This window comes from Myodes glareolus, chromosome 3 (genome assembly GCF_982192425.1).
Source record: "Myodes glareolus chromosome 3, mMyoGla1.1, whole genome shotgun sequence".
NCBI classification, from domain to species: domain Eukaryota; kingdom Metazoa; phylum Chordata; class Mammalia; order Rodentia; family Cricetidae; genus Myodes; species Myodes glareolus.
Window position 1 is genome coordinate 24348483 of NC_142028.1, and position 24363 is coordinate 24372845.

Sequence of the window (24363 nt, forward strand, 5' to 3'; positions counted from 1 at the left end):
CTTTTGACAGAGGTCACAGAGAAGCCAGCATGGATGGTCCAAGCAGCCAGCATGGTAACATGAAATAACAGAGAAGTTCCTGGAGAGAGCGAAACATAGCCGAGGGTAGCCCATCTCCTGAGTTTGGCTCCTGCTATCAACTCTATTTGCACAGGACTTGGGGCTCCCTTGGGGAGCTGCTCGGAACAGTACTTGGCTGCACGTGGGCGTTTTTTAACAGGGAGGTGCCTCCTCTGTGTGTGAGGACAGCCCCCAAAGATTCCTGGGCTACTATAACCTTTTTCAAGTTTCCCAGTTAGAATATTCTATAAATTGCTTTCTAAGATTATGCCACAGTGGAAAGCCACCCACAAGAGAGAAAGCTGGTGGAGAAGAAAGAGCACCAGGAATAGGAGGGAGGCCTGGCGGGCTCTGCCACAGTGGCTGTGTGATCTTCAGTGAGCGACTTTCCCTCTCTCGCACTAGTTAGTCATACTCAATGTAGATGAATAAGACGGGCCCAGCAGCCCTCTCTGCCCTGAGTGAGCACATGTTTGATGACCTGACAGGACCCGCAGTGTATGGAGTCCCGCAGCGAGGCTACGACAAACCTGGCAATGCTAGTGAGAGGAGCCTGTGTGCCCAGAGGACAACCTCTCTGAGGGGAGGTGTTCCTCCTTCTAGCACCCCTGCCACTCAGTTCCTGCCCCAGCTTGTAGTCCTCGAGACAGCCCTCTGTGAAGGCCACCACTGGGCCATCCCATCTGCGTCCAGAGGCTTCCTGTGGGCCTCTGTCAATTCTACCCACAGTTCCCACCCTACCGCTAAGACTCCCAGGGAAAGTCCCCATGTGACTTTCTTCTCCCACTTCCGAAGCCCTCCATACCTTACCTCTAGCTTCAGTTATCTTTGGAGTCCCTGAAATCTGAGGAAGTTGGAAGATATACTGAGATCTGGGGGCCACCTTGGCAACTGGATGTACATGTACTGGAGCATAGTCTCGGGTCTTGGGTGGGTGCAAAATTTGCTGAGGGTTCTACAATATGGCCAAGGTGATAATTTCTCCTGAGCACACATGTCATGGTGTAAGTGACATCATTTCCCCTGAGCATGTGCATCTTGGTTTACATGTCCATGAGGCAGTGATGGACAGGCCGCCAGGCACCTGGCTGAGTTTAGAGTGGGCAGCCTTGTACTCTTGCTCAGTTTCCAGAGTTCACAGAGCATCTGTCTAAGGTGGCTGGTCAGTGAGCTGGGAACCTTACCAGAATCTCTGGGCCATAGAAGCATAAGGTTGCTAAGAGATGGGACAGAGAAGCAGATTCCACCCTGCAGAAGAAACCATACATGTACTTGAGTGCAGGAGTGGTGAGCAGGGTCATGAGAGCAGGGAGTGGTGGGTTGTTGCAGTGCCAGAAGCTCCTGCCTTCTGTGCCTAACAGACCGGTCTCCTAGATAACAATGTCCACTGACGGCTGCTTTTTAAAAAATTGTTCAGTCTCTCTATCCTACTGATAAGAAAACCAAGGGACACCATCTCAGGATGATATCCTGACCTTGGTGATTGTGTGTGTGTGTGTGTGTGTGTGTGTGTGTGTGTGTGTGTGTGTGTGTGCGCGCGCGCGCATGTGTGTAGGGACATGGTGTTTGCTCTGTCTGGAAGAAACAATACTCTTCTGGGGAAGAAGGCCCTTTCTCTAGGCTGCCTGAAAGACTGGGTAGATTAATGTCCATATCCTGCCAGTAGAGGGCACTCTAACCGAGGTTTGGCCATTACCACCTCAGCTTCTCTCACAAGTGAGAAACCTGGGCAAGGGTTGAGATGCAGAGTCATAGCAGGGGGAGGTGTCACGCCTGCAGGAATATTGCCTGCCCAGTGGCCTGGCGCCTGGACATTAGATTTACATAGCAGCACTGATCTGCTCTGACTTTGGGCCTAAGCATTTGCTGCCCTGTCCCTGGCCCTCCTCAGGTTCATTACCTTTGACTACAGTTTCTGCAGACAAGGCCAGGAAGAAGTGGACAGAGGTGGATCACGCTTGGTCAGTGTCTTTCTAGGGCAGTCCCTTAAAAACCTGTGTGATGGGTCTCAGGGAACCCCAGTGAGCCGGAAGCTGGAGTGATGGGTAACCCCTGCCTGGTTCCAGCAGCAACTCTGGGTTCAGTACAAGGAAAATGCAAGGACTATGTAGTGTCCCTGGGCTCCCTGATCTAGCAGCAAGGTGACCAGGGAGTTGGTGGGGGAGTTTTTGAGACATAATGGACCTGTGTAGAAATAAAAGCTATGAGCATCTTTTATGGGCACCTGCATCTGCTTGGCAACAAGGCCCACAATTTGGATGTGTGACCGACCACCACTGGAGTCAGCGGCGGTTTCATTTTATGGACCACTGAGCCTCAGAGATGAAATAACTGGTCCTAGGTCATGCGGTCCTGCTCATCAGCAGAACCAAGAAGGTCCTCCTCTGAGAGGCTGGAGAGTTTCTTCCCAGCGCATGAGGCGGCAGCTGGCCCTCCAGTCCCCCTGGGAGGGGAGTGACACATGGTCCGGAGACAAGACAGCCCTAAGCAGCGAGCCTCCACAAACCAGGTGACATTAACATCCCATGCATTTCTTTCCCACAGGCTCTGTGGGGTAATGCACTTGGGAAAGCCAAGGGCCAAAGCAGGGAGCTGGGGCTGCAGGTTTAGGTGGGAGACCTGTGTGTAGTGTTTTGGGGTCTCAGTTCTTTGATCCAGGAAGTGTGGAGCGTGCTCTGTCCACCTGGCTTGAGTCTGGAATGAGGATGCATTAGGACGAAGCATTTGGAAAGGCTCTGAGATCACAGAAAATCAGATAAAGCCAGGTCGCACCTATCTATAGAGTCATGTGTATGCACCAGGCACCCTGTGTGAGCTGTGTGCTCTTCTGTTCACCCCTGGCTCTTATGTAGGCAACATGAGAATGAGGAAATAAGCCTCATTTTGCAGATGAAATTGAAAGACAAGGAAGGTAAGCAGTGACTCAAGGCCACACTGAGCCAGAGTTAGACTGGGACCCCAGTGTCTGTTTGTTTGGCCCCTTCCATTCTTGGGATGCCACTTTAAAGCACTTGGGTGGGAGGTGCACGGCAGAGCAGCAGGATGCCTACGTCCTTCTAGAAGGACAGCCACCACACAGCTCCCACAATCGGAAGGAAGCAGGAGTATACATACATGAGGGAGCAAGTGCTTTCTGTGCCTGCTCACCCTTAGGATTCTCTCCCTGCTCCTCTTCTAAGGCCTCTTTTGGTACAATATTATTTTAGGATGTGTTACATTTGTTTATGTTCTGGAATATTTGTTTAATGATACAAAGATGTGTTGCATTCTTTTATGTTGCATTTGTTTAACTCTGTGAAGCTGTGTTACTTTGCCTGCCTAAAACACCTGATTGGTCTAATAAAGAGCTGAATGGCCAATAGCAAGGCAGGAGAAAGGATAGGCAGGGCTGGGAGGCAGAGAGATTAAATAGGAGAAATCTGGGAAAAGAGATATAGGAGCAAGAGGAGGAGGAGAATTTCAGGGGCCAGCCACCCAGCTACACAGCAAGTCATGGAGTAGGAAGTGAAGAAAGATATGCAGAAATAGAGAAAGGTAAAAGCTCAGAGGCAAAAGATAGATGGGATAATTTAAGTTAAGAAATGCTGGCTAGCAACAAGCCAAGCTAAGGCTGGGCATTTGTAAGAATAAGCCTCTGTGTGATTTCTTTGGTAACTGGGTGGAGGGCCCCCAAAAGAGTAAAAAACAACCAACAGCAGTCCCTTGATTGGAGCAAAGGAGGGGACTGATGCTCACTTCTTGGACGGAGGTTAGAGGAGGGGATGTAGGGAGAGGCATTGAGGGTAGAGTGTAGCTTTGCCCGTCCTCAGGGAGATGGGCGTATCTTCCTGGAAGCAACACATACACACATGGAATGATGTCAGGTACATGCATGCTTATGTGCACAGGCAACTTAAGCCCACACGTGAACACACCCTGTATCATCTACACACAGACACATGCAGGCAGTCATAGATGTTCACGAACTCAGCAGGCTGTGCTGAGCACACAGGGCACATGCTTCATACCTGATCCCTCACTCAGGTCAGGCTGTTCAAGACTCTCTGGGGAATGAGATGGACAATGTGGTTCATCCTTGGTCGCCAAGGGAAAGGGAGGGCACAAGGGTAGGGCAGGCCATGTGCAAGATGTCAGCTACTTCCCCCAAGACAGGTGCCTGAGACCTCAGCTGAAGGGAGCCATCCCCTGCTCCACTTACCTGAAGACAGGCCACCCCAATGCCCACTGCGCCCATGAGCAGCAGGTGGTCAGCCAGGAACTGCTCCAGCTTCGCCATGCAGCCTCCCTGCAAGGTGGAGGCGGGTTACTCAGGCCTTAAGGCCCAGCAACAGGCAGGGGGAGAGGGGAGGTGAGTGACTGTCATCCTGTGTGCTGCCGAGACTGGGGGATGCCAGCCTTGGAATTTCTCCCGGCTGTTTTGAGAACCATGGTGTCTGAGACTTCCATGCTAGTTCTTGGTCCTTTGTCAGAACTCGGAGTGCCCCCAGGCTCTGTGATCTCAGGCCAAAGCTTGGATTTTACTTTCCCACACCTGCCTACTGAGCTGCACTTTCTGGGGGTCCTCCCCTAACCCCTAGATGACCTCCGCACTTACCTCCACCTTGTAGATGTTGGAGGGGTGGGCCCGCTGGCCGCAGTGTGCCACCACGGTTTTGCAGCAGCTGTCGGGCACCCGGCGACCCTGGGCTTCCTGGGACAAGATGTATGTGCTGTGCTGCCAGTCGGCTGAGCTGTTGCTGCCACAGCATTTGAACTGCGAGGAGGAGATGAAGCTGGGGTGAGAGGGATCTGTGTAGTGCTCCGGCCCCTGTGGTTCAGGACCAGCATTCAGGTTCTCCTCTGGGATTTCCCTGTCCCCTTGGAGAAGGACAGGGTCTGTCTGGGACCTTTCTCTGCAGGACACCCATTAGCTCCCTCAAGCCAAGTATTCTAGGGATTATCTGTGAGATTGAGGGACAGACAGATGTGGGGCTTTCATAATTGTGAAGTTGGGTGCCATTAGGGTGTACAGCCAGGGTCCAGAGCGGGGGGAGGGGATCACAAGGGTGATGTTCCCTGGTCATTTAGGAGGTAAGACTTGGGGACAGGGATCTAACTTGCCAGAGGCTTCAGGATCCCCATTTGGGTGTTGAAGTTCAGAACCCGGAGACTAGAGGGGCATGGAGAGTGTCCCAGAGGCCAGGTCAGCACTGACCACAGAGACTGATGTGAATGCCAAGTACAGCCCAGCAGGTCTGCACTTTACTGCATTCAGAGCGAGTCAAAGAACAGATGCTGGGCACTTCTCCCCTCTGTAAGCCTGAGATCCCTGCACCGGAGCGTGACACAGCTCCTGTCTCTTGGGTACAGGTGCAGGGACATTCGATTCCAATGTTAGTCACCTCCATGCCAGGAGTGAGGCCGAGGACCTGGCTCTTAGCTTGCCACTGACTGTCCTTGAGAGGGGCACAGAGGAGGCAGGGGAAGGAAAAACCTGTAGGTGTGCACAGGGAGTCCGCGCATCCCTGTGCATGCTAAACAGGCTCACAACATGAGAGAGCACCTGTAGGGCATGCTCAACATAACAGCGAGACTGGAGCACACACAGGACATGACAGCTGAGGCAGAACATGTGCACAGTGTAACAGCTACAGCATAGAGGGCATGACCACGACATGATATCACGCCCAGAGCACACATGTAATATAGCAGTGTGACAAGAGCTTGACCACAGCCAATGACAGCACACACAGAGCAGCCACTGCGGAGGGCTGTGCTTAGAGTCACATGCAGTTGTACGTTGTGTGTGTGTGTGTGTGTGTGTGTACGCGCTGGTGCCCCTGAGCACTTATATAAAATGGGGAAAACAGCCTCTGCGGTGAGGATGTGTAAGGATGGTCAGAGCAGGTTCTTGGACAGCACTCAGCATTTGCACAGAGCCAGCAGATGCCAAAGCACAACTGTCATTGTGCGTCATGGTGTGTCATGGTGTGTCATTGTGTGAGGAGTGGTCCATGTACACACGTGTCATTTATACACGTGTGGCCCAGATGTGGCCCTAGTTCTGATCCACCACTGTCTCAGGCTTAGTGCTGAGCTGGGACACTAACTGCCCCAACTTGGGAGAGGCCTGTGGTACACATGTTGACGTCACGGAGGCAGGTCAGTGGCAAGTTTTACTTTAGCGTATGTTTGCCTCCCTCCCACTTAGGCAAACCATGCCCTCCTCTGACCCTACCTCCCCTACTTTCTAATGTGAGGTGCCTGGGGAAAACTGCCTGGTGTCACCTATTGTCCGCATTTCCATGAGTGAGACCCCCCCCCCCCCGCAGCCAAGGCTCCTGCCCTACCCTTTGTCTCACACGGCTCCTTACATGTGGGACTCAGTAGGTACATGCTGCTTGTAACAGGTGACCAACAGTGTGGGTGGCCCTGTCCCATCTACCGGGCTAAGCTCATGGGGGCATGATTGCATATTTCGTGTGTACCTATGTATGTACACATGCCCCTAGTTGTTCTCTCTGGGATCTGCTGCGTCTTGCAAACAAGACTTTTTATTGTCCCTCATGGGCTGTTCAATGGCTCACAATCAGAAAATTCTTTCCTGCTCCGGGCCATAGGGCCCTGGCAGAGAACACTAGAGCCTTGGGTTCATCTCTCCAAGGAAGAATAAAATTAGCTCATAGGCAGGAGGAGATGAGGGTAACTGTCTGCCCCAGTAGATCTAAACTGGAAGGCAGCAGGGATGAGGTTTGGACAGAGTAGAAAGGGGATATGGGGGAGCCAGGGCTCGTTGAGTACTTTCCAGGGTGTTACATCTAAAGGGGATCACTATCACTGCACCCCTCCACTATACAGCTTAGTTAGGGATGTGCAACAGGAGATCAGAGAGGGTGAGTCAGTTTTCCCGGGGTCACACAGACTGGGAGAGACAGAGGCAAGGTGTAAACCTGCATCTTTCCGTGTGGCTTACATCCTGCTGCAGCCGGTCCACCGAGGCTGTGATCTCTGCCGCTCTTGGCTGCCCGTAGCGTTCAGTCAGGGTGCTGTTCAGGTGCTGCTTCAGCTCATCACTCAGCTGAGGAGGGGGACATGAAGCATGTCAGCAGACACCCCCCCCCACCTTCCTCTAGGACTCAGATGGCTCCGAATTCTCGCCAGCTGTCGTCAGGACACTGTAATGACTCAGATAGTGTTGTGAGCAGACATGAAGGCAAGGTGTGAAGGGCAGAGCTGACAGGGGCTGAAGATGTCACTGCTCATGCTGTGTCCCATGGGAGCTGCCTTCAACTTGCTGTGGATTTGAACTTTGATTACAAGATGAGGTTCGCTATGTGGGCGCTTGTGACCCTGGGCAACTATGTGCACATTGGCTTCAAATGACCTGCTTATTGGGACTGCTACCCTGTTCTTGCCTTCAAATCCTGACCCTGAAGCTGTAAGCATGGGAAGAGAGAGACTGATTCTGACTCTCACCCATTGAGGTAGGCAGGGCCTACTCCAGTCTTTACCATTGGTGAGTCTGCATTTGACCCTTTCTGAGCCCTTCTCAATGGCTGTCTTAGCAAGTGGGTTCCTTGTTTAGGGATCCCTGGAGGGAGAAGAATGAATTAGCCTCCCTGAGAGACTCTCAACCAGGCTCCCCCATGGAACCCAGCAGTACCAACAGAGGCAAAGAGATCTACCGAATCTGGGACAGGAAATAGGACTACCTATCTAGACCTCTGCCTCAGATGCTAGGGCAGCACAAACCCCAGCATCTTGCTGCGACTCCCCCAGGCACCATCAGAAAACCGCAACAGGACCTTGTACTTACCCTCTGGTAGTACACATGTGCCAGGACCCCTGCCACCAGCTCCACAAGGAAGATGGCCAGCAAAAGGCAGAAATACTAGGAGCAAGAAGAGGAATGGTCACCCTGGGAACCAGCACTCCCTTGTAACAAAATTCTCTGCAAAGAAGTGGGAGGTGACAGTGATACCTGCCAGGACTCCTATCACCCAAGTCCTCCTCCTCTTCCTCCTCCTCCTCCTTCTTCCTCTTTCTCTCTCTCTCTCTCTCTCTCTCTCTCTCTCTCTCTCTCTCTCTTTAAAAAAAAAATACACCCCACATTCTGGACATGACAACCTCTGCTGGCTACCACTCACCCCTCTGCTCTGGTCTATGGACAGCCCAAGAATCCAACTATTATCCAGGCTTGAGTGGACATTGGTTGGATGCCAAATGCTAGGCACTGTGGTTTGTGTGTTGGCAGGAGGCAATATGAAGTTATTAGAGCACTGTGTTGTCGGCGTTTCTGTGGGGTAACCCCAGAGGCTCCTGATGTGGTGGGGAGGCAGAGCAGGCTTTGGGGAGGTAGTGGGACCTGCGGCACCTCTCTGAGAAGGATACAGAGGCACCTGCCAGGCAGAGAAGGGGAGAAGCATGCTCCAGGCAGGAAAAGAGCAACAGAAGAGCATTTGAGTTTGGACAACTGCAAACACCCTGGTGGCTGGGAAGGAGAGGTAGACTGATGGTGTAAGGAGGCTGCTTGTTCGTTTCTCGGCCACCCAGACTCCCCAAATAATCACACAGAAACTATATTATTTATATTATTTAAATCACTCTTTGGCCCATTAGCTCTAGCTTCTTATTTGATAACTCTTACATCTTAATTTAACCCATATCCATTAATCTGTGCATCACCACCAGGTCATGGCCTACCAGCACAGTTTCAGCATGTCTGTCTCCGGTAGTGGCTCCACAGCTTCTCTCTGACTCTGCCCTTCTTTCTCCCAGCATTCAGTTTAGTTTTTCCCACATAGTTTTGTTCTACCCTATCAGGCCAAGCCGGTTACTTTATTAACCAATGGTATTCACAGTGTACAGAGGGGAATCCCACATCAGACTGGGCCCAGGAGCTAAGGCCCTGGAGAAGGCAAAGTCCCTGGATGGTGATTTGAGTCATCTCTTCCAGCCCTGATCCCTACTTCCCATTTTTCAGAACTTTTCCCAGGGCTTTTGGCTGCTCTCACCATGCCTGCCTCTCCCAGGTTCCTCGGTGCCAGCCCTGAACTTCAAAGCATACAGATGTGCACTTCCATCCTGGCTCCCACCTGGTTGTGCACTGTCAGCAGCACACTGAGTCTTGTGGGAGCCAATAGGTCAGGCCCATATGGTCTGGGAGAGGAATTGGGTACATAGAGGGAAAATAGGCACCAAAGGGACAAGGAACAGAGGAGAGGGTAGAGAGAATAGAGTGAAAGGAGAGAGAGAGAGAGAGAGAGAGAGAGAGAGAGAGAGAGAGAGAGAGAGGAGAAGGAGCATGAAGAAGAGCATTTCACCGGGCAGTAGTGACGCACACCTTTAATCCCAGCACTCGGAAGGCAGAGGCAGGCGAATTTCTATGAGTTTGAGGCCAGCCTGGTCTACAGAGCAAGTTCCAGGGTAGATTTCAAAGCTACACAGAGAAACACTGTCTGGAAAAACCAAAGAAGAAGGGGAGGAGGAAGAGAAAAGGAAGAAGAAGGAGGAGGAGAAGGAGAGGAAGAGGAAGAGGAAGAGGAGGAGGAGGAGGAGGAGGAGGAGGAGGAGGAAGAGGAGAAAGAGGAGGAGGAGGAGAAGGAGAGGAGAAAGAGGAGGAGGAGGAGAAGGAGAGGAAGAGGAAGAGGAGGAGGAAGAGGAGAAAGAGGAGGAGGAGGAGGAGGAGGAGGAGGAGAAGAAGAAGAAGAAGAAGAAGAAGAAGAAGAAGAAGAAGAAGAAGAAGAAGAAGAAGAAGAAGAAGAAGAAGAAGAAGAAAAATCAATAAATATCTGGAAGGAGACACAGCTGCTACCTCAGTTCAGGTTACTCAATGGTTCACTCAATCTGGAAAGATTTTGCCTCCAGGGATCAGCTGGCAAACCCCAGAGATGTTATTCTGTTGTCACAGCCAGGACAGAAGGTACTATGGGCTTCCAGAAGGCAGAAAAAGGATACAGCTGACCGTCTTTGAGATATGGGGCAGTTCCCACCGCACAAAACTACCCATCAGCCATGTCAGTGATTCAGAGGTTGGGAAAGCCCCAAGACACACTCCTTTCAGTCTCTCTGGCAGATGCTGAGACTTGATCTGCATATGTGTCTCCAGACACTCTGGGATGCACAGAAGAAGACTAGAGAAAGTTATTTACTGGTCAAGAGGCCAAGGGTGGAACCCAGAAGCACAAGCTTGAGAGGGACTTGACCCCGCCTGTCTGGAAGGTCACATCCGCACATGAAACTACTCAGCCTGACCTAAGCGAGGGTCAGGAGGCTGGAGGGACGCCCTAATGTTGTGTAACCACCTTCTTCAGATTGAAGCATTCTCTCATGGTGCAAAGAGCTACAAGATTTCTAGACCTCTGCCCAAGGTGACATAAGCAGGAAACAACTGCTGGAGAGAGGGGATGCTTGGGTGGAGCTGCCTGCAAGTTGTCCAAGGAGCACGGGGACATCTGTGCCTCATCTGTGTTAGGCGGGCTTTTTAGCCAGAAAGCTCCCTTTCTGTCACCCACGCTCCTGTAAGGAGCATCAACATTGGCTCACCAAGCTGGACTGGAGTGGAATCATTTCTTCAGTCTGTTGTTGGTGCCTTATGTAGGGTGACCAGGTATGCCCACTTCCCAGGAAAGGGTATTTGATCCCTGGGGAAACTCTGCTCTCTGAAGCAGTGGCCCGCCTGCTTGCTCTTGGTGACCTGGGGAGAGGTGTACTGCCATAGGGATGGCAAAGGAATGACCTCTGCCTGAGTTCTGGGGATCTGAATGAACAACTCTGATCCCCACGCTCACACAGCAAGGCCTGTATTTCCTGGAGCGATCTCCCCAGTCCCCTTGATAGTTCGTTAGGGGAACAGTTTTAACTAGAAGCAAAATTGGATACTTTCTAAAATGATAGATCTGCGAGGACTCTGGGATTGCACAGAATTCGCGGAAACAAACCAGTATATTTTATAACGAGAGGCCCCGCAGGAAACATGTAGAAATATGTCTCCCTGGAACATTAGGGTGATTAATTAGAAACAGTCTTCAGCTGGACTCATCCAGCACTGGGGCAATTTCTAGGCCAGATTCGCAGGGACAAATGGCACAGGACCACAGTTCAGCATCTATGTTGCCATCTTTGTGGTCAGTTTTAAGAACTTCATAAAATTGGTATTTCAGATTTTCTCTGTTGCACGGACTCTGCCATAAAGCTTGCCAAAACGCTCCCCTCTTGTCCCCGTCACCCAGCACCGTTCTGCACATGAGAGTAAAACAAAAACGGTTTGTGAGACTTGTCCTATGCGACCATCAACGTGCTGGTCCAGGAGGGCTAGGACAGGTGGAGATGCCAGGCTATCCTCAGAGCAGTCTGGAAGAAAGAGCAGAATCAAGATATGGTCAAAGTTAAGAGGCAGTGGGAAGCAGCCCATAGACGATCCCGGCAGCTGAGCGTGGAGAGATTACAGCAGCCCAGGGAGGAAGATTCAGGGACTTCAGACCAAGCCAAACCGGAAAAGTCAGAGCCAGCTGTTTAAGCAGCAAGTGACCTTGGGGCAAATTATTTTCTGACAATTACCCACCAGCTGGAGGCACTTGGCTATTTGCAGAAGAGAGAGGATGTGGACTCGGGAGCATCAAGTCGTTCCTCTAACGAGATGTCACTGTTGGAAGGTCGAAGGTGACCCCTAGCCCTCCTGGCACCAATCCAGTACTCACAGACTGGGCCAACAGGCCACAGCCTTGTCTTGCTGGATGCTGGGCCTCAGCCATCCCACCTGGAGCTGTGAGGTTGTACCAGGCAGAAGCTAGCTTGCCCAGCAGGTCTGCTAGAGGGACCGGGCACAGACATCACCAGAGCTGGTATGAAGCTAGCTGGCTGGCAGCTTGAGGGGAGACTGAGACCCAGCAGGGAGGGGGCTGATAGACTCTGGGGAGGAAGGAGGTGTTCTAGAGGCACACGAAGGAAGTGTGACAGAGGCCATCCAGAGTGCAAGGCTAATTGCTGGGGTCAGAGAGGATCAATCACCTTATATGTGTTGGGGGCATCATGGAAGCAAAACACAGTTCCTGCGAGAGGAGCCAATGACAGACGTCTACCAGGTTTTATGTGGGGACTTCCCAGGGTTTCATCTGAATGGGCTGAGTGACAACAGGATCTAGAATGGGCACAGGGCCTACAACTGACTGTAAAGAGAACAGCAGGCTCCCTGTGGGGACCGCATAGCCCAGGGAACCCAGAGAATGCTATTGCTGATAGACTAATGCATGGGGACCTGAGTAGCCACTAACACTATGGCCCCTGGAGTGGCTTGGGCTTTCCCATTTTCTTACAGGCTAACAGGGAGATGGTTAGCATATGTCTGTCACCTGTGCTCAGGGAGAACACGATGTGGGTAGGGCAAAGATGGTGGCAGGGTGCTGCAAACACCTGTTGAGTTTGTGGGCTCAGCCTCAAATCTTCTATGTATTTTGAATCATTGGCTGCAGAAGTTTGGAGGGGTGATGAAGGAAGTTAAGTGTCTGTAAAGCCTCCTCCATTAAAAACCTACTTCTATAGAGCATGCTGCTGGAGGTAGCAGTGATTGGGTACAGACAAAGGTGGTCCTGGCTTGGGAGGTGATGGCACAGAAGGTGGCCTGGCTTGGTACTCCAGGCCTAGCTTGGCTCTGTGATCAAATGCTGTGTGACTGCCATGAAGTTCCTACCCTTTGGTATTGTGGAATATTTAACTATGGAAAGATGTGTTACATTTGTTTATACTGTGGAATATTACTTTAACTGTGTAAAGGCATGTTACATTTGTTTCTGCTGCCTTTGTTAACGATGTAAAGACATGTTACATTTGTTTCTGCTGCCTTTGTTAACAATGTAAAGACATGTTACATTTGTTTCCGCTGCATTTGCTTAATTATGTACAGATGTGTTGCATTTGTTTCACCTTTCTTGCCTAAGGCACCAGATTGGTTTAGTAAAAAGCTAAATGGCCAATAGCTAGGTAGGAGAGGGACAGGCAGGGCTGGCAGGCAGAGAGAATAAGTAGGAGGAGAAATCTAGGCTTGGGAGAGAAGAGAGAAGAATGGGAGGAAGTAGAACAGGGAGATGCCCAGGGTCAGTCAGGCAGCCACCAGCCAGCAGACACAGTGTAGGACATACAGAAAGAAAGGAAAAAAGCCTTGAGGCAAACCGTAGATGAAGAGAAACAGGTTGAGTTATAAGAGCTAGCGAGAAATGAACCTAAGCTAGGCTAAACATTCATTGGTGAGAATGGGGTGTTGAAGTCTCCCACTATTAGTGTGTGGGGTTTAATGTGTGATTTAAACTTTAGCAGTGTTTCTTTTACATATGAGGGTGCCCTTGTATGAACTGAAGGGTTCAGTTGAGATTTCCTCTTGATGGATTTTTCCTGTGACAAATATGAAATGTCCTTCTTTGTCTCTTTTGATTGATTTTAGTTTGAAGTCTATTTTGTTAGATATTAGGATAGCTACACCCACTTGTTTCTTAGGTCCATTTGATTGGAAACTTTTTTCCCAACCCTTTACTCTGAAGTGATATCTGTCTTTGAGGTTGAGGTATGTTTCTTGTATGCAGCAGAAGGATGGATTCTGTTTTCATATCCAACCTGTTAGCCTGTGTCTTTTTATAGGTGAATTCTGTCCATTTATATTAAGGGATATTAATGACCAGTGATTACTAGTTCCTGTTATTTTAGTTTTCATTGTTGGTGATATTAGTATGTGTTTCCCCACCCTTTGGGATTTGCTGCTGTGAGATCATCTATTGTCTGTGTTTTTGTGAATGTAGCTAACTTCCTTGGATTGGCATTTTCCTTCTAGTACTTTATGTAGGGTTGGGTTTGTGGCTAGGTATTGGTTAAATATGGTTCTGTCATGGAATATCTTGTTTTTTCTATCTATGGTGATTGAAAGTTTTGCTGAGTATAGTAGTCTGGGCTGGCATCCATGGTCTTTTAATGTCTGCATAAGGCTTGACCAGGACCTTCAGGCTTTCCTCGTTTCCATTGAGAAGTCAGGTGTAACTTTGATAGGTCCGCCTTTATACATTACTTGGCCTTTTTCCTTAGCAGCTCTTAATAGTCTTTCATTATTCTGTATGTTTAACTAACAAGAAGTCTCCATGTCATGATTTAAGAGCTGGTTAGTGGCCCAAAAGGAAAAGCCTGGTACACGTTGGGTTTTATGCATTAGATGCAAGCTGACATGGGAGGGGTGTATTTGTGCAGCATGCTCTTCTGGTCGGGAAGAGTCAGGACAGGGCCTCCTTCCTCCCTTGTGCATCCTTCTCTTATGTACAACGTTCCACAGCAGCTCCAGCTAGCTCCTCTCTGTTGGTGAGCAGGTCTTGTGTTCTTGCTTTGGGACCAGGCTGTCTTTGGGATGTCACATTCTCTACTCTGGTGGGTCAAGGGTATAAGCTTATTGCAAACTAGAGGGGCTGAGGCTGCTGGCTGCAGATGGAAAGCCATGCATTTTCATCAGCTTCATGAGTTATCATCATAGGATGGTTCAGCCCCCACACCTCTAGTTTCCGGGGTATACGTTTCAACTGATGGAATATCCCTTAAACCTCAATGCTTAAGGCACTGGCCACTGACAGTTATCCTGAAGGCTTTCCCACAGTCAAGTCCAGGACTCGGGATGAAGGGAACAAGTCAAATATCTGCTACCACCTCTCCTGGTCCCAACGTAGATGGAGCTTCAGGCCCAAGGCCTGTTGCCATGTTTCTGACCCCGAGAGGACGGCAATCTTTCTCTCTTGTGTAGCTATTTCCTCCAAATTGAGGGCTTCCCTCCAAAGGGGCAATCTGACTCATTAGAGTTCAGAAGCTCAGGGAAGTTACAGGGATCAGAAGACTCAAAAAGATTCGCAAGGTCGTTCCCCAAGGTTATACAAATAGTATTTGTGAGGGAGAGGTGGAATTGCCTGAGAGTTACAGGGAGTCCAGGCACACAGTTGTTCCAAGCTGCCATCCATACTGGGACAAGTCCTTCAGGGAAGTAGCTCCCCGAGGGAGGGTCACCTGTGTTTCTGTAAGTTATGGGGAGTGCAGGCACAAAGCTGTTTCCAGCTAGCATCCATAATGGGATGGGTCCTTCAGTAAAGGTCACCTGTGTTCCTGTAAGTAACTGGGGTTGCTGTAACAGTAAGTTTCTGGGGCGTAAGCACGGCTTCCACAAGGTAGATTTGGGTGGATTTATTTCTTTGGTGTGTCATTGGTGCCCATTTGGAGTGAAGAGATGCTTGTCTCTCTAGGAAGAGTAACACCTGACTGTGCCTGCTTCCCAGGGTGGGTATGAGTGTGTGAAAACTCAGGGGCTTAAATAGAGACAAGTGGGGAGAAGGGGTGTGGTTCTGTAAATGACCCCTTCTCTCTACTAGTGACCCCTTCTCTCCACTGGCTGCCTCTTCCCTGATGATCTTCCCTGGGCTGCCTTCTGCAGCCTGGCTCACAGGCTCAGTAATGAGGAGCGGGCACCCAAAGAGGGAGCTCTTTTTCAGGTTTGCCAAGCATGAGGCTGTGTGTAGAGTGTGCACTGCTGCTACCCATGCAACAGTGTCACATGGAGAGGTGGGTAGGTAGGAGAGAAGGCTTCTCTTAGAGTCCAGCTAAAGACCTAAGGGAGGTGGCAGGAACCCGGTTACAAGATCGAGACACATCCAAGGGCTTTCTCACACTATCAGAAGTAATGGCAGAAGTAAACAACACCCCTGGGTTGATGCACACTTGGCTGGGAAGGAAACCCGAAAGTGTCTAATACCCATCCAGAGACTGTGTGGGTCAGTACAGGGACAGAGTTGTCATAAAAGCTCTCTGCTAGGCAGTCTCATAGGCCAGAGGGAAGCCATGGCTTGACACCCGGCTCTTCTCTCCCGTCTTCACCTCCTTCTCCTTCCCCGCTTCTTTCATGGCACACATGACCACCTGTCCAACCATTCACCCACCTTTAAAACCAAGTTCTTTTTTTCTTTCTTTTTTTTAAAGATTTATTTATTATGTGCAGTGTTCTGTTGCATGTATGTCTGCAGGCCAGAAGAGGGCATCAGATCTCATTACAGATGGTTGTGAGCCACCATGTGGTTGCTGGGAATTGAACTCAGGACCTTTGGAAGAGCAGTCAGCGCTCTTTACCGCTAAGCTATCTCTCGAGCCCCCATAAAACCAAATTTTCCAGGCTCCCCAAGTGCAGTCTGACTGACTCTTGGTCTAGATGGCCTTTCTAGCAGGGGACCAGAGTCCAAGGATGGTTGTGCAGGAAAAACATAGAAACTGCAAAGTCAGTGCCTTCTTTTTTCAGGTACTCCTTATGTTCCTTTGAGCTTCAGGGCAATCAACAGCTTTGTCATCCTGGGATGAGAGGCTGGGGCCCAACAGCTGTTAGACATGTCGGTATGATGTGTCTGCTTCACCAGAGATCTGCATCATACCGTACATCAGATACCGCCTGCTTCCATGAGCATCCCGAACCGTACTATTGATTTCCCTGGCTCGGTGTCACTGTTCACTGAGGACAGGCAATGTGTGTGTGTGTGTTCACGTGTGTGCATGAGCGTGTGCCGTATACAAACACAGCTGCTGTGAGACTCACGTCTCCACCAGCAAACTCACAATCAACACGGTCCAGAATCTTCTTTCTTGTGTTTCTGCCCTGCCTATTAAAGCAGCGAGGACTGGAGTGGACGGAGGACAGACTGGGGTAAGCAGAGGACCCCGAGTTACCCACTCCCCGGCTCTCTGTCCTTTCAATCATTGGACTCTAAGTAGTTTAATCAAGAAGTTAATGTTAGCACTTCCTTGAGCTAACACAAGCAGTTTTAAAGGCCAGCTTTGGCCTAAAGAGATGGGTAGGTTGCTTTAGAAGTATTCTCTTTTTCTGGAGATGACTGCCTTGCCTTTCTTCTCCCCCACCGCCCTGAGTTAACTTCCTTGTGAAATCTTGAATCAGATGAAGGCGGTAGGAAGCCCCAAAGGAGAAACACAGTGAGTCCAGTTCCACACAAAGAGAAAAGGGAAAAGATGAAAAACATCGTTGGAATGATGGGCATCCAAGTTGGATCGCAGTTTGGTGGGAATGGTATCGAGCATCCCCAGGAAATGCCTTGAGAGGGGCTGGCCCGCTTCTACCAAGGCCTGCTATTCCTCCTTCACGTACTCTTTGCACTGGCATATCTGCCGCCCCTAAAGTCACTTCCTAAGAAGGAGACAGTCCTCGAGAACAAGAATAGCTTATCCTTTCGGACACCGAGGCAGCAATGGGCTTTGCATGAGAACTCTGCAGAGGGAAACGGGATGGATTTTAAATTATTCACACCAGGTCTTCTATTTTAGCTAAGACTACAGGAGAGAGACAGATAATTCAGGCCATCTGAGCTGAAAGCCGATGACCAGAGCCCATGCCACCCAGATCAAAGGAGGGGCCTATTTTTAGCATTTGGAATGTGGGCCCTGCAAACTTTTCTATCTTCAGCCAAACGGAGATCGTGATGGATGGTTCAGACTAAACTGGGCCTTTGTCAGGAGCTCTTTTATTTTTAGGGAGGGGGTGGATGAACAAAGTAAGATCTAGAACCCAGTTTCTGAAACCCACGGACCCAGAGTCACAACGTTTCCATCTGGGCTTCTGAGGCTTTGTTAGCCGGGAGGACAAAGTCTAGAATTCAGGGCAGATAGATCTGGGCTGGGGCTCAAAAGCAGCTTTTATGCAGCTTGCCCACCTTGCTGTGCAACCTCCCACTGGGAGGAGTCACCCAGCTTCTCCTGGTCACCGTAGTAACCCCATTGTGTGATGGTAATGAGGAAGCATAAGGTCCAGGGAAGCCATGTTATGTAAAGATCATAAAACCGTGGCTCTAATCAACACATCATAGCAACACTCCTTTGAGAAGGGACCCAAATTAGCAGCTATTCTTAGGGCTGCTACTCGCAGTGTGCGCACAGCCTGGGCGAGCACACAGCCTCCATAGAAGCTGCAATAGCAGGTCATTTGGAGGGTACCGGGACCCAGCCCCCACAGCCTGACTGTGTCCTCCCTTGTGACTCCCTAGGTTGTCTTGTTCTGCTCTCTACTCAGCCACAGAGCAGTCTCTCTGCTACTCTGTTTGGTGGCACTTTAGTCTTTGATCTGCTCCCCAAGGGTCTAGTTCCCAACAGAAATAGAGAGCATTTCTCTGATCAGCACAAACGCCCCAAAGAGCAGACCTCACAAGGGCTGCACAGACACCCAGAATCCAGACAGCTGGGCTCGCTAAGAAAGGCCTCAGATTGAAATGGGATTAGATTTCAATGAAGGAAACCCTCACAGTGGCCTGTTGGAATGAGCCCTCCCCTTCTTAAATCCCAGCACACTTTCCTATCAGTTCCTTCCTAGAGACATTGCTCTCCCTGTCTTTCTTAGCCAGAGACTCTTGCCTGGGCCCAGGAAGTCTGGTGAATTCATAATCTCCAGGGTAGGGCCTTATCTACTGCCTAGACAGGCTGTCTTGTCCACCTATATGCCTCCTAGCTGGGCCCAAGCTCATGTCCTTTTCATGACTCAGGATGGCTTGTCTCTTTCCAGATGAAAAGCAAAGAACGAGGGTGATTTCTGGGGTCCTTTCCCTGGAAGTTTGTTTTCTGATTCACCCCAAAATGGAGGTACTGGCCATGTGGCCAGTGCTGCAAGGGTGCCACAGGGAGCATGCCATCTGGTGAGAAAGGGTGACTCTGTAATGTGTGGGTGTGCGATCCCTGAAGGGGTCCCTTACATCCCACCTCAGGTGGAGCTCTGAGCAAGTTTCAGAATGTGTGTGTGTGTGTGTGTGCGCGCACGCATATGTGTGTAAGAGAAAGTATGTGTGTGTGTGCATGCACGTGTGCACGTTTGTAAGTGCACACACTCACACACACACACATGCAGTCATAGGTGGACAGGCATCCTGCCCCATTTTGTATCTCTACTCTGAGATCATATTTGGAGATTACGTGCTTCTATGTAGCTTTCTGGGCAGATTCTAGACCTGACTGTGGAACCATCAAGCTTGGGGGAAGTAGAGAGGAGTCCTGCGTACTGGGTTCACAGTCACCCTCCCCCATCTCTAGGCCTACTCCACATCAGTAAGGAAGAATGAATCTTACCTCTCTGGGGATAGGAGGTGTGCAATGTTAGAGTACAGGAAATGGGCCATTTGCCCCTAGCTATAGCTGTGCATTGTATTTTCTCACTGCCTCAACCCCTCCCCCATCCTCATTGTGAACATCCCAGTAACTAGTGACCAGGTAGATCAGAGAGATAAGACTAGGCCTATCATAAATTTTCCTTCCTAACTTCTCCTAACTCTGACTTGCTAACATTCAAAATCAACCCTCGACATCCTTCTGGCCTCTCTTTGTGTGTTCCACCCCTCCCTGACAGGTCGATTGCTTCTGGCCTCCTACCTGCTTGGCTGAGCCTGCTCCCTTCATGCTTCTCCCAGTGACCCCTCTCTAGGCAGGTCACTTCACCTGTACCTGCTCCCCAGCTCCTGTCAAGTGCACATCATGAGTCTGAGCAGCTCCGTGGGCATGCGAGGCCTGAGCGAGTTAGCATGCGCCAGCGCCGGGAACAGTGCAGATGGCAGTGCCTTCGCGGGGTTGATGGGGTGTGAGGAGCAGCAGGCGGTGTGCTCAGTGAACAGTGGCCATCTGTGTCGTCAGCAAGCTGCGCCTAGTCAGCAGAGACTGTTTCCCAAGGCTGCTGGGGACACCTCACCCCCGAGATGGATGGCTGAGTCAGAAGCTGGGTCCTCAAGGGACAGTGTCTGCATTCTTTCTCATTCTGTCAAGAGGGCGTCCTGGTCTCCCCACCAGAAGTTGCCTCCTCTGTTACTTGTTCCCTTAGATGCCCTATAAGGCAAAATCCACGGCAGGAAGGAAGGAGGTACAGAGCTCAGCAGGATGCTCTCCTGGGACAGGTTCCAGAGGTCAGGGTAAGAACTTGCCTAGAACCCTAGGCCTCTCAGAGCCCAGCAGGACACAGACCCACAAACTGAGTCTGTAAAGGAAAGAGGTCTTTCTCCGGGCTTAATAGTGGGCTTTTCCCCATCAGCCCTTAATAATAAGACACAGTTATTTATGTGGAGTCAGCATGGTATTTGGTATTATAAGTAGCTAACGAGGACTTCTAAAGAGATGGCGTGTGGATACAGACTACACGTGAATACTGCATCTTTCTGTATAAGGCCCTTGAGCATCCCCCAGCTCTGGGTATGTGTGTGGAGGGCAGGGTGTGGGGGCATTTCCCAGAACCTATTACTATGGGCTTCAAGAGATGACCATGCTCTTGCATCGCTGCATGAGGGACAGTCAGGCAGGCTGTGACTGCCTCCCAGCACTTCTGCCCACTGCTGGAGAGAGCCTTAGAGTATCCACCCTGAAGGTTGGTCCCCCGTGGAACTTTACCCTACATATCACCTTGTACCCTGCCAGCACCCTGGTTCCAGACTCTCTCTCAGAGTAAAATGAAGAGATCCCTCAAAACGGGAGCACCATCCAGCTGGGCCTGCACAGAGCAGCTCTCATATCCAGGCCAAAAACTAGGTCGCTGTTTTGAGAGCTGCTGCAGGGGCCAGACCTCAGGCTCCCCACGGCAACCCCTGTCTCCCACTCCTGAGGATGAGTACAAGACCGAGCAGCATAGTCTTTGGAGGATATTGGGAGAGGGGTGTGGGGTAGATACAGGGAGCTCAAGAGCCCTGCAGAGCTTCTTCCTGTAGCCTGATTTCTCTTTGAAATTTGGATCTATTTTGCAGCTTAGGTTTTCCTGCAAAGCCCAGGCATTTGTCGGTTTTTCTGTTTCTTCTCTTTTGAAGTTTGGGCTTGGTCCTCTGAGGTGGGCACAGAGAGGCTAGGTTACAGGGAGTCGATCACAGCCAAAGGGTACAGGGTGTGGGGGCCCAAGGTGGTCTTAGCCTCAGGGTCCCTGGTGGGTTTTCCTTGGCCTCTTTATTGGCCCTGAGTAGCTGCTATGGGTGTCTCCCCAGAGCCCCAGGAAGACGCATCATGGAGCCCATTTTGCCTACAAATGCTAGCCATGAAATAAATATTCTTTACAAATGATCAAATCTGTTAAACCTGATTAAGCCTTTCCACAGAACTGCCAAGGGTACATGTTAAATAACATACAGGGACATAGCTAAAGAAAGAAAAATCGAGAAATCTATCAGATCTTTCAACAAACCCAGAGATAGACTTCAGAGATGAATCAACACATGGGCCTAATTAAACAAGCTTAAAAAGAAATACCGCTTTATGAATCAGTTGGGGGAATCAGAAGCTCCCTCATTATTTCATAATGTTAAGGACTGAATATTGATTGCTTTCCTCTGTGGTGAAGGACCCTCAGGCTTGAGAGTCATATGCCGAAACACAGATGCCACAGTGTCTGGAGCCACTTCACCCGAGTGCAGAACACGGGGAGGGTGTGCACCAGATAACGGGGACCATGCAAGGACGAGGATGAGCTCTGGGTGGTGGGGCAGAGAGGGTCCGTTTGGTATATATGTGAAAACTGCCTGCTAAAGTCTAGAGGGGGGAGGAGGAAGAGACGGGGATGTGAGAGACAAAGGGAAGGGGAGGAAAAAGACAGAGGAGGAAGAAGGGGAAGAAGAAAAAAGAGGAGAAAGAAAAGATTTGGGGAGGAAGAGGAGGAGGAGTAAAAGGAAGGAAGAGAAATAGGAAGAAGGGAGGAAAAAAGGGAGAAGGGGAGGAAGAAGAGGAAGAATCAAGACCCTAGAAACTGCCATGGTAATGCTAAGGCTGATCTCCTGGCTCAGGTCCCACATACCTGGAGCGCAAAGCCCTCACAGTCCCCACAGCAGGCTCCCTGCTCTGGCTCCCCAGGATCCTCAGTGCCATACTTAGGCTGACAAGCCCAACCTGAGAGACACGTGTGATGCTTCCCTGCCCCCACAGTGCACAGGCCTACACTCACTGTCCATGGAAGAACACTCCTGTGGAGGGACAATCCCCACAGAGAAGCGGAGGGACACTCACCACGGAGAGACAGCTCTTCTGCTCCCGGATGATGGCCCCGAAGCCCAGGAAGCCAGTTGTCATGACAAGAGCACCAGCAAAGATGAGGATGTAGGCAGAGGCGGCAAACGTGCTCGAGGCCAAGATGCTGAGGTAACCACTCTTCTCTACCAGTGTCCAGATACCCACAGCCATGACAGCTGCCCCACCAACCTGCAGAGACAAAGGGGGGTCAGGTGGCACCTGAGGCTTTGCCAACTGCCACCTGTCTAGTGCCCATTGGGCATGAGATCCTGTTCAGGCACCTTGTCAATTAGTCTTCCTAAGGGTCTAAAGGAAGAATACTACATTAGTTTATAACAAAGCAAATGGAGGCTTCGGATGCTCGGTGAACTTGCCAGGTCTCTCTCTCTCTCTCACACACACACACACACACACACACACACACACACACACACACACACCTCACATGCAGAGAGATTTCAGATCTAAGTTTAGCCCACATTTATGCTTCTTACTGACCATGGGTAAAGGCCCGTTACCTTCCCCGTATCATTCTTGGTGCTCTCTTCGCAGAGTGCTCCTTGGTCTCTCCCAAATCCTCCCAGAGGGCTTTTCATGCTGGCGCATGTTCACATTTGGACAGTGGGTGAAGAAGCAGGTTCACTGGGGAAAGGCACCCTGCCTGAGGTCTTGTTTCTAGGATGGACAGATCCAGGAGGGACGGAGAGCTAGGAAGTGTCCCCAGTGCCTGCTTCCTAGAAAGGTCCCTGTAAAGGATTGGGAGGCAGCTGAGTTCCCCTCTTTGCTCTCTGGCATGTTCCAGTTTGATCCAGAGATGGGGCCAGATGGGAGCCTGCTCACTTGCTTCTGAGGAAGAGTGTCATGGAGCACAGCCAGGATGTCAGCCTCCAGGGATTAGGAGGCCAAAGAGCCATCTTGGTGGGTGTGATGCTTAACTAGAATGTAATTATACACCACACATGAACTCTAGACGCCATATATGGAATACGAAGACCATTTGCCCAGGACTCAGACTTCTGAACGGCTCTGCTGCCTAATCCTAGAAAGGTCAACTTCTCCCTGTCCCTTGTCTTCGGGTTACCATGGACTCTTTACTCCAAAAGGATAGTGGAGGCTTCCTTAGAGGTCTTAGTAAGGGCAAAGCTGGAGAAGCCTGCTCCTACCCCGCTCTATCTCTGCTAATCCCTGTGAAAGGTTCCTCATCTGTACCATGGTGACTCCATGGTCACTTCTCCACTCTCTGTTCTGAGCAGTCACAGACCTCAGTGGAGCAAAGCCTGGGGGTTCTTCTTAGCAATTAACACACACCAGGCACCTACCTCGTGTGATTGGCTTGTACTCTGCCAATTTCTTGTCTAAACATTACAACCATCCTGGGAGGATGGGGAAGGGTTTATCATCTCCGGCTAGCAGATGAGGAAGGAAACTGAGACCTGCGGTAAGCCCAGGATGACACCATTAGTTTCAGAACTGATTCAGGGCCAGGTCTTCTGAGGACAGAGGCAGGACTGTCCTTGGATCCCACGGAGTGGGTGTGCCTGCTCCTCCGCTTCTGCTGTTCGAATGGATGATTCCTTCCGAGCACTCTTTTATCTCCGCTGGTACCTCCAAGTCAGAGAAGCCAGCATGAGGGCACTGCACAGGACCCCAGCCATGCTGCTAAGTGGAACGGGAGAGGCTAATGTTCCCACCATTGTGTGATGCATGCTGGCCTCTGTTTTTCTCTCTCTACACTCAGGGCGTATCTCTTGATGAATGGCACCTAACACTATACTGGGCAGCATTTTTTCTTGGTGGAAGAAACAAAAACAACAACAGCCAAAAATGATGTTTAGAGCCAGGAATCCCAGGACACAGTAGACTTCAGAGTCCCTGTGGGTGGAGCTCATATATGCGCCACACAATTTCTATGAACAAAAGGTTTCCTGAGTCTGGGTGGATGAAACTGAATAACAGATGTGCCCGACTGACTAATGGCTACCCCTGTTGGTCAGCTTCCATGACCACCGGGAACTTTGAGTAAAATATTACCCCCACAATCCCCTTATATAACTGTATTGCCTGGCAAGTTTGTGTGAGGCTCTCGACTTTGAATGATTTGGCTCAGAGATAGCCCTTTAATCTCTTTGGTCCTCAGTTCTTCCGTCTTTCAAGTTGAGGGAGCCTTATTAGGTTGGTGGTTTTAATCTACAGCTACTAAAGACCCCTTGAGCTACTTTCTTCCAAGAATCTTACATTTTGAGGTCATTGCATAACAAACACAGTGCATTAACTAAGAAGTAACTAATCTCTCCCTCTCTTTCCTCTCTC

General features: G+C 50.3%; 1 protein-coding gene across 4 annotated transcripts in view; it reads right to left on the reverse strand.

Annotated features, from left to right (window-relative positions):
• The window catches only part of Tspan11 (tetraspanin 11), a 67861-nt gene that overhangs the window by 10499 nt on the left and 32999 nt on the right, over positions 1 to 24363 (reverse strand). For 2 of the 4 annotated variants that reach the window (XM_085687177.2, XM_048444050.3), the window contains exons 3-7: positions 22051 to 22242; positions 7856 to 7930; positions 7013 to 7117; positions 4655 to 4813; positions 4259 to 4345 (exon numbers count right to left, since the gene is read on the reverse strand). In XM_085687177.2, the coding sequence (XP_085543303.1) occupies positions 4259 to 4345; positions 4655 to 4813; positions 7013 to 7117; positions 7856 to 7930; positions 22051 to 22242 (618 nt within the window). Of the gene's footprint in view, positions 1 to 4062; positions 4104 to 4258; positions 4346 to 4654; positions 4814 to 7012; positions 7118 to 7855; positions 7931 to 22050; positions 22243 to 24363 lie in introns of those variants that run through there. The other 2 variants (XM_085687178.2, XM_085687179.2) reach the window with 2 other exon arrangements.